Source organism: Lactuca sativa, chromosome 2, assembly GCF_002870075.4.
Source record: "Lactuca sativa cultivar Salinas chromosome 2, Lsat_Salinas_v11, whole genome shotgun sequence".
Classification (NCBI taxonomy): domain Eukaryota; kingdom Viridiplantae; phylum Streptophyta; class Magnoliopsida; order Asterales; family Asteraceae; genus Lactuca; species Lactuca sativa.
This window is the reverse complement of record NC_056624.2, coordinates 182,070,104-182,078,806: the sequence shown is the minus strand read 5'-3', so window position 1 is coordinate 182,078,806 and position 8,703 is coordinate 182,070,104. Positions and strand designations below refer to the sequence as shown.

The window sequence follows — 8,703 nt, the reverse complement described above, 5'->3', positions numbered from 1 at the left end:
TATATCTATATAAACAGCTCCAACGACCATTATTATAAATAAATATTTATTTATATATTTGTCACAAAGATCATGATTGTGTCGTCGAATATTTTTTCTTTAAGTATTGTAACTTTTGTTTTCCAAATTGTTTATCATAGATAAAGTTAGAATAAATTTAAGTTAAAAAACAAAGATATATGTGTTTTTTTAAGGCTAGAAGATGTCTGAAGATGTTTGAAGACTCTGGTCCATATATACGCCAAGAAGATGATGCACATACCTTTTTAGGTCTACAATCTTTAAAAAACATTTTGTAATGCCTAATATCAACGCGTGATCTGCGCAACGCAGACAAAAGAGCCCAATAATACATGTAGACAAAAAACAAACAATACCTAAGTGTGACAAGCCACAAGTGAGGAGAAATACGATTGGGATGTCAAACCACAACCTTTACCACAACCACACCCATGAGCCTTATAACAATTATTGTTACAATGGTAACCCTCTAAATTACCCCCTCAACAATTCCCAACAATGTCTCTAATCATCTAACGAGTTCCTTACGAGAACCAAAAGGGGATTATAAGTTGGTTTCCGAAAATCCCTAATCGGAAAAACAAAATTTTGCTACAAATGCTTAAATGTAACCCTTAATGCTCTTAAATATACAAATATACAATCACGCAATGTTCGTTACAACAAACAAGGCAAATTAGCCTATCTCGGATGATTGGATCATTACACTACAAGGATGATAATGATCTACACAAGAGGATAACCATGCGATAAATTCGCAAATGATGTGACAAGTTAATCCGTTGCTATATATATATATATATATATATATATATATATATATATATATATATATATATATATATATATATATATATATATATATATATATATATATATATATATATGTTGTGTTTAGTAAATTCATTTGTCGAAATCTTTTATAAATCCATCGACATTGAACTTGAAATCACAAAAACTGAAACGAGTAACGTATATCTATTTTATAGGAGTGATTAAGACATGAAAAACACAAATTTTGAATGAAAAAAATAAGATATTTTATATCAACATAACAAAAATGACAAAAATTATATCTTAAACAAATAAGACATGGTATTTTATAATTATGTTTAGATATGCATGTTAAATAAGTATTGTACTTCAATTCGTAATATTTAGTTTTAAACATGCAAATACACACTTTTTATTATCTAAAAAGATTAAGTGTGAAAAGAATCTCATCATCTTTTTAACCCTTTATATTTCAGTTTCCCGATGTCCGATTGACGCCAATTGCCAGGGACAACTGTAGAAAAGGATTCATCTCTCCGGTTTCTTGTGTATCCTTTCACTCCGGCCGCCGACGTCCCATCGGCTACAAGAAGAGCATATCAGAGGGCAGATTATTATCGCTTGGTACGCAATTCGTAAGCCCTAATTTTGCGTGTAATTTTCGTTACCTTATCTATGATCAGCCGCAATCGTGATTGCATCTGCTTATATTGTCTAATACGATTGATTTGTACTAGTTTTATTGCCTAGAGTTTATGTTTACATGTAACGATTGCTTTGCAATCTAAGCTCTTTCTTAATTCATATCAAATGTATATTTTTTCTATGTTTAGTTGTTTGCGTCATACGATTTTCTTATGTTTTGAGTAATTTGTATTAAGTGAGATGCTCCCAACGTTTGGGATAAAAATTGATTTGATTTTTGATTGCCTAGTAGTTTATATTTATAGAGCATAATTGGTATGCAGTTTTGATTCAAAAACTCCTTTGTTCGACCTCCGATCTCTTATTTTTGTTTTGTGTGTAATTCAGAGGCTATCTGCTAACTATTTTCATTAGAACAACGAAAAATCAAGTACTTCTGAGAACCTGATTATTTCTAGGGTCTATTTTCCTTGTAAAAGTACTCAACTGGTTTATAACAAATCTTTGTTTTTTGTTTTACACAGGATCAATATTCAATCGGATGTATTCCCAGGATTTGAACAAATTTTAACACCTAGTACCCATAATATGTGGAACTTTGCATCTAAATGTCTAGCTGGCACTGGTGCCCTAAGGTTTAGAAACGGGTTCAGAAAACTAAAGCAAGGTGGCAAAGAATTATCAGATGATGAAGCTTCTTCCACAGTTAGTAAAGATGATGGACTAGAGTGCCCAATATGCTGTGAATCCTTTAACATTGTTGAAAACATACCTTATGTTTTATGGTGTGGCCATTCACTCTGTAAAAACTGCGTGTTAGCCCTTAATTGGGCCATTGTGAAGGTCCCTCCTTTACCAATCCAGTTGCCTCTTCTAATATCTTGCCCTTGGTGCAACCTTTTATCCCCTCGCCTTGTATTAAGAGGAAATTTAAGGTTTCCTCGTAAGAACTACTTTCTTTTATGGATGGTTGAGAGAATAAATGGGGAGAAGGTGAAGTCTGACTCTGGTTCTTGTGGGGAATGTGGTCCCCACAAGAACCAGAACCAATGTCAGACTTCAGTGAATGTGAATGTTCACAGACATCAGTCGTTGGGGACCACCCAAAACAGTGGTGGTGGGTTACAGTCTTATGTTCAGAAGGGTTTGGTATTTTTTGTTGAGTTAACGGCTAAGTTTCCATTGGTGCTGATCTTTGTTCTGATTGTGTTATATGCGATTCCTGCAAGTGCTGCGGTTTTGGGTTTGTATGTTTTGGTGACTATTCTATTCGGTCTTCCTTCATTTCTGATGTTGTATTTTGCTTATCCGAGTTTGGATTGGCTGGTGAGGGAAATCATGGCTTAGGGTTCTGTTTGATATGAATAATAATAATAATTATAATAATAGATCATACATGGTTGTCATGTGAAGAGTCTCTATGTACTTATTCTTTGTTTTGTAGAATATTGATATTGGGGGTCTTTCTTACTCATTCTCTATTGGTTGTATTTGAAAATTGTATATTTGATTGTGTTATGTCTAAAATGTAAAAAGTTTGTATTGTATTGTTTTTAAATTGCTGCCTCAAACTGAGTTGTCTATAACAAATTGTAAGTGACTCGCTATCAATTAATAATAATGATAATATTAACAAATATATGGTCTAAAGTTTTATCTGGAACAGAATGATAAGTTTGGTATTTTTCACCTTTTTAATTTCTTTATCTTTAATAAAGCTTTGCATATAACAAATTATGATGTTTATGACATACATTACATTAACATCAAACTTCAACCAGTTTACCTATTTAGTCATCAAAGTTTTTAAAAATTATAAATTTGTGACTTAAGTTATGGGTTTGGTTTTATTACACCATTGTATAAGTTTATAAGATTTATTACTCCGTTGAGACTATTAATAGCCAATTTAGTTTGTTTCCTACCTATGTTACATAAGCATCCATGTATGTCTCTTTGGAATTTTAATTTTAACATTTTTAAATTTTCTTTATATAATAAGTTATTGAACTTCTCCATAATCTGTTTCCAACTATCAATTCGTGACATATTCCGAGACCCACTAGGACTCCAAGGTATTTGATCTGAAGCTTTCTATGGTCATGCATGCATCCAGTGGAAGACGTAGAAAGTTTGAGTAGTGGTGACACTAAAAATAAATTTCTAAACAAATCTAAAATAATGATGACAATCATATTTCAAGACATTGCACCTAATATAAAATAATTATACTAACAACCGGAATTGGAGTGGTGGCCCACGACCTCTGGGCACCACATAAGTCCACCAATGCATGCAATCGAGGCTAAAGCCAAATCCACCAATGGAGTGGTGGCCCACGACCTCTGGGCACCACATAAGTCCACCAATGCATGCAATCGAGGCTAAAGCCAAATCCTCGGCCTCCTCAAGACAAACACCAAAAGCTTTTGATTTTTGGAAATTTATCTGGAAACCTATAACTCCATGAAAACACTTTAAAGCAATGATCAAATTTTCAACATTCACTCTAAACCAATGTCGAACAAAAAGCGCATCATTACCATAAAGTAGGTGAGAAACGTGAACAGCGTCACCCCCTACTCGAATTAAGTGAAATAACATAACAACAATCGCATCCAACATCGCGACATTTAACGTTTCCATCACCAAAAGTAACAAATGGGGTCGGGAGGGGGGAGAGGATCTCCTTGTCTAATACTCTCTGACCGAAATTTATCCGTAGGACTCCTATTAACCAGAATAAACGAGTGACAGGAAACCAGACAAACTTTGATCTACTGCATCCTTTCAGGACCAAAACTTAGAGGTTTAACCCAAAATTAGCAGGTTGGGTTGAAATTATCAACAAATTTAGGTTAAATGGGTCAACCCTCTAACACATTTAATTAAATAGGTTGGGTTGGGTAAAAGTTATCAACCCATTTCACTTTAATATATATTTAATTTAATAACTATTTAAATATTACCATGTATTAATCTAAGTATTAGTTTATAAATTACAATGTTGTATTGTTATTTTTTTTTTAAATGCAATCCTAATTCTTATATTTTTTTTCTTTGCGCCGACAACACTAGTTACTCTTCCAAATCATTTGGAATTTACATATCTTTAATGTTATTTGAACAATTTATTTGTATTTTGTGAATTAGGATTGTGCTTTTATTATATTTTGAAAGTTTATTTAAGTTTGAAACTAATTTAAGTCGTGCAATATTTAGTTATTTTATTTACTTTTTTATTTTAAATGGGTTAACCTAGGTTTAGCCCATTTATTTAATAGGTTGGGTTGAGAATTACATAAACGGGTCAACCCAGTGACAATCCATTTATCTGAAAGGTTAGGTTGGGTTGGAAATATCCACCTATTAAAATAAAAAGGTTGGGTTGGATTGAAATATTCAACCCAATTAATAAATGGTTGAACCCGAACTCAGGTCGACCCATTGTCAGTATAAACTTCATAACCTTCATTAGAAAATCTTATGAAACATAATCATATGTTTTTTTCAAAATCTATTTTAAGGATCATATACTTTTTTTTCTTGCACCAAGCTACCACTTCATTCATCAAAAGAGTATCATCTAAAATTTGCGCACCTTTTATAAAAATAGATTGTTCAACACCAATGACTCACAACAAGTCTATCAGTAAGCATTTTAACAATAATCTTGTACAAAACTACAATCAAACTAATAATAGGCCTAAAGTGAGTGTCATCCATTTTAGGAATTAAAAGTGATAAAAGAAGAGTTGCAACATGAAACAATAACCCTCATGACTCTAAAATCATTCATAAAGGCTCTGATATATCCTTTTGTCAAGTCTCACATATCATCTCTAATAAATAAAGAACTTTCTGCCACATGACATGTTTTCTTTTAATTTGACGAATGCCAATTTATGGTAATTTTGAATTTTTTTTCACATGTCATTTTATGGATTTTCCTATTTTATTAAATTTCATATAATATTTTAATGTAATATTTGTAATAAATATAGTAATAAATGGATTAATGAGCTTACCTTCCAATTTCAAAAATTTTAAATTAAAGTTTATTGGTTTTTTTGTTTATTTATTTAAATTTAAAAGATAAAAAACATTTCAATTTTAATAATTCATTATTTTTCTTATTTTCTTATAAATTCAAAGTTCTCAATTATTTAGACATTCGTATTAATTTTTTTTAAATTAACTCATATAATATATGAGTCTCACAACTACTGTTTAACAAAAGAAGTTAACTATGTGTTTAGTAATATAAAAAAGCTTGAAAATTGGTGTGACGTGATTTAGTAATATAAAAAACAAGTCAATTTGCCTTAAATATTAGCCTAAAAAATATATAAACAATAAAAAACATTCATTTAAAAACTAAACGTAAAATCATTAAAACTCGAAGAATTCGATGTCTATCATTATATACTTATAAAACTAGCATTTTTCCTTTCACCACATTCATTTGAAACTTTCATATATTTTTCCTTTCACCACATTCATTTGAAACTCCCATGACTTTTCAATTTCTTTCTAAAAATAATTATAATTTTTGTTAATTAAATCATTATCATTTTAAAGATACAATTTTGGAACAATTTGTATAAAATACTTAAGTTATTAATTTAAATATATAACATTACAGTGTAAACTTAAATACAAATTTTACTTTAACTTAAACAGCCCAAAAAATATTTTGTAAATAGTTAAAAGTGATAAATTGTAGTGTTTTTTCTAATAATGATTATAAGTTGGTTAATAAAGTTAAATAAATATCAAACCTAAAGTGTCATCATAAATAAACTAAATTTCAATTTTAAAATAATATATTTACTTCTACGTATAAAGTTATGTCTTTAACGTTTAACATATTATACTTAATTTATTAGATTTAATATGTTGTTATATGTAAACCATTATCAGTTTAAAACTACAACTTTTGAACAGTTTGGACAAAATACTTAAATTGTTAACTTAAATATAATATTATAATGTCGACATAAATATAAATTTCAGTTTCACTTAAAACACCCAAAGAATATTTTGTAAATAGTTAAAAATAATAAATTGTAGTGATAAATACAAAAACTAAATTGTTACAGTTAAAATAAAAAATAATGTTTGATTTTCCTAATTAATTATAGTGATAGAAATTAAAACATTAAACAAATAAATTTTAAAAAATTAATTAACAATAACAACAACTATAAATAACATTAAAACATATATTATATTTAATTTTATTCATGTGTAACTCGCGAGTAGAAGTCATTCAAATGATTGAGATTATGAAGTTATAATAGATGTATATATTATCATATATTCAAAATAATCAATATATTATATCAATTTAGTATACAAACTATTATATCAAATTTAACAACAACGTTATTGTTATATTAAAAAAAAACATATATTTATAAAAACTTCAACTATATAGGTGTTTCTGCGCAACGCGCGGACATTCGCCTAGTTTATAATATTCGAAGGGATACAAAACACTTATTCATTCATTAACACCTCTTCAAAATAATAAATTACAATTTCGGATCACTTTGTCTCCTTTTGTATGACCTACATGTGATTGGCGTTGTAGGTTCCTAAGATTGTTATTCCTTTGATGTAATTGTGTTTGAAACGTTCTTTGGGTAACAAAGTAACAATTGATATAAGAGGGTCATCAAAATCTAGATAGGTTGGGTGTAAGTTACTATGCACGTTTTTTCTTTGTTGTATTTGGTCTGTTTAGCTTCTTGCTAGCATAATAAAATCTCTACTCTTCTAAAAAAACATAAACAAGACATATTCCTTGAATGCCATTTACTCAACTATGCTAACACTTAGTAGAAAAAAAGCCTTAAGAATTGCAGCCATGCGTCCTTGTCGGCGAGAAAGGTGAGAAAGAGAAAAAAAAAATACACGTTAGGAATAAAAAAAAGTTTACTTAGAGTTTCGTCCATTGAGACCTGGAGGTACCCAATTTGGTTGATGATTTTTTTTTTTTTGAAGTGATTAAAGTTCGAGAATGATTCTTCAATGTAGGGAGATGCCGATTTATGTTATGAAAGTTCAGAGAAATGCTACAACATACAAGTAAGAATGGATTGGATTTGAAGATTGACAAATATTTAGTGTCGTTTAGGTATTTTATGAAAGCGTTGGGCAGAGACGGTCCTGAAAAATGAAATATTCTTAAAGGCCCAGGACGAACAAGAAAAAAATGGCCCTTATCTTTATTATAATTTTGTATTTTTAAATAAAAATATATAATGAAAAAAATTGGGCCCTGTGCAGCTGCCCACTTTGCCCCCCTCTAAGCCCCCCATGGCGTTGGGCACTGAACCGAATAGTACAAAAACCTGAATGATATAAATAAAGAACAAAGTACCATACCATATACATATAATCGGTTCATTTTGTTTGTCCCTAGACATAAGACCATCAGGCTTGAGGGAGTGGCTCACCACCCTCCCTCGCTAAGTCCTCGCTACCACACCTTAACCATGCGCCAAACACATGTGCTAAGATGGACTCGTTGGTTGCTTGGCGAAAGAAAAGAGAAGTACGAGTAAGACGGGTGGTTCCATTTGACTATATCAGCTTCAAATGTTTGTAACTTCAGCTTAGCAACTTGTATATTTTTATAGTTTATTTTATTTACATAGTTAAATAAAAATTAAGAAAAGAAATGTTTACTTTTTAAACACATCAACACTTCATATTATCAAATGAAGCTTAGGTGTCCATAAAATTATAATTTGATAATGTTTTAGCACATGCTATCATTCTCTTCAGCCTCGGTAATACTCTCCATGCCAAAGGTCAATGAGAGCTTCTACATCAGCTACCTACCTAGAGAGAGAGAGAGAGATGGTCAATCGTCATTCCCACCATAACTCACAACAAAAATGTTTGATAACTAACTGATATGATGATAGTTCGTGACACTATCAACCACGATTGCCTCCGTAATATGTATTGGATAAGGCCTAAGACTGGTCGGAGTAGGCAACGCCCACTCACGTGTTTTAAGAAAAAAGAAGAAAACGGCGTTAAAGGCCGTGGTGGTGGTAACGAAATATAACGTGGAAACTAATAACGTGCAATAACGGGAGGTGGGGCGGTGTTTGCGCCGTTATAACATGCAATAACGCCCCCTTTGACGTTGCTCACACCCAAGTGTCTAATAAACCACCAGGTTACAACCGAGTGGTTTATGTTAACAACAAAATACTGAGGGGATGTGATTGGATGGAAATAATG

At 31.0% G+C, this 8,703-nt stretch overlaps 1 protein-coding gene across 1 annotated transcript; it reads left to right on the top strand.

Moving 5' to 3' along the window:
- Window positions 1-1,226: 1,226 nt before the first annotated feature.
- Window positions 1,227-2,998, top strand: LOC111920064 (uncharacterized). Its single transcript, XM_023915639.3, has 2 exons — window positions 1,227-1,419; window positions 1,965-2,998. Exon 2 carries the CDS (start codon window positions 2,029-2,031, stop codon window positions 2,785-2,787), a length of 759 nt encoding a protein of 252 aa, XP_023771407.1. The 5' UTR covers window positions 1,227-1,419; window positions 1,965-2,028; the 3' UTR covers window positions 2,788-2,998.
- The last annotated feature ends 5,705 nt before the right edge of the window (window positions 2,999-8,703 follow it).

Bases quoted from the DNA above. Each gene is read 5' to 3' on its own strand.
- LOC111920064 (XM_023915639.3), top strand. From the start codon at position 2,029: ATGTGGAACTTTGCATCTAAATGTCTAGCTGGCACTGGTGCCCTAAGG.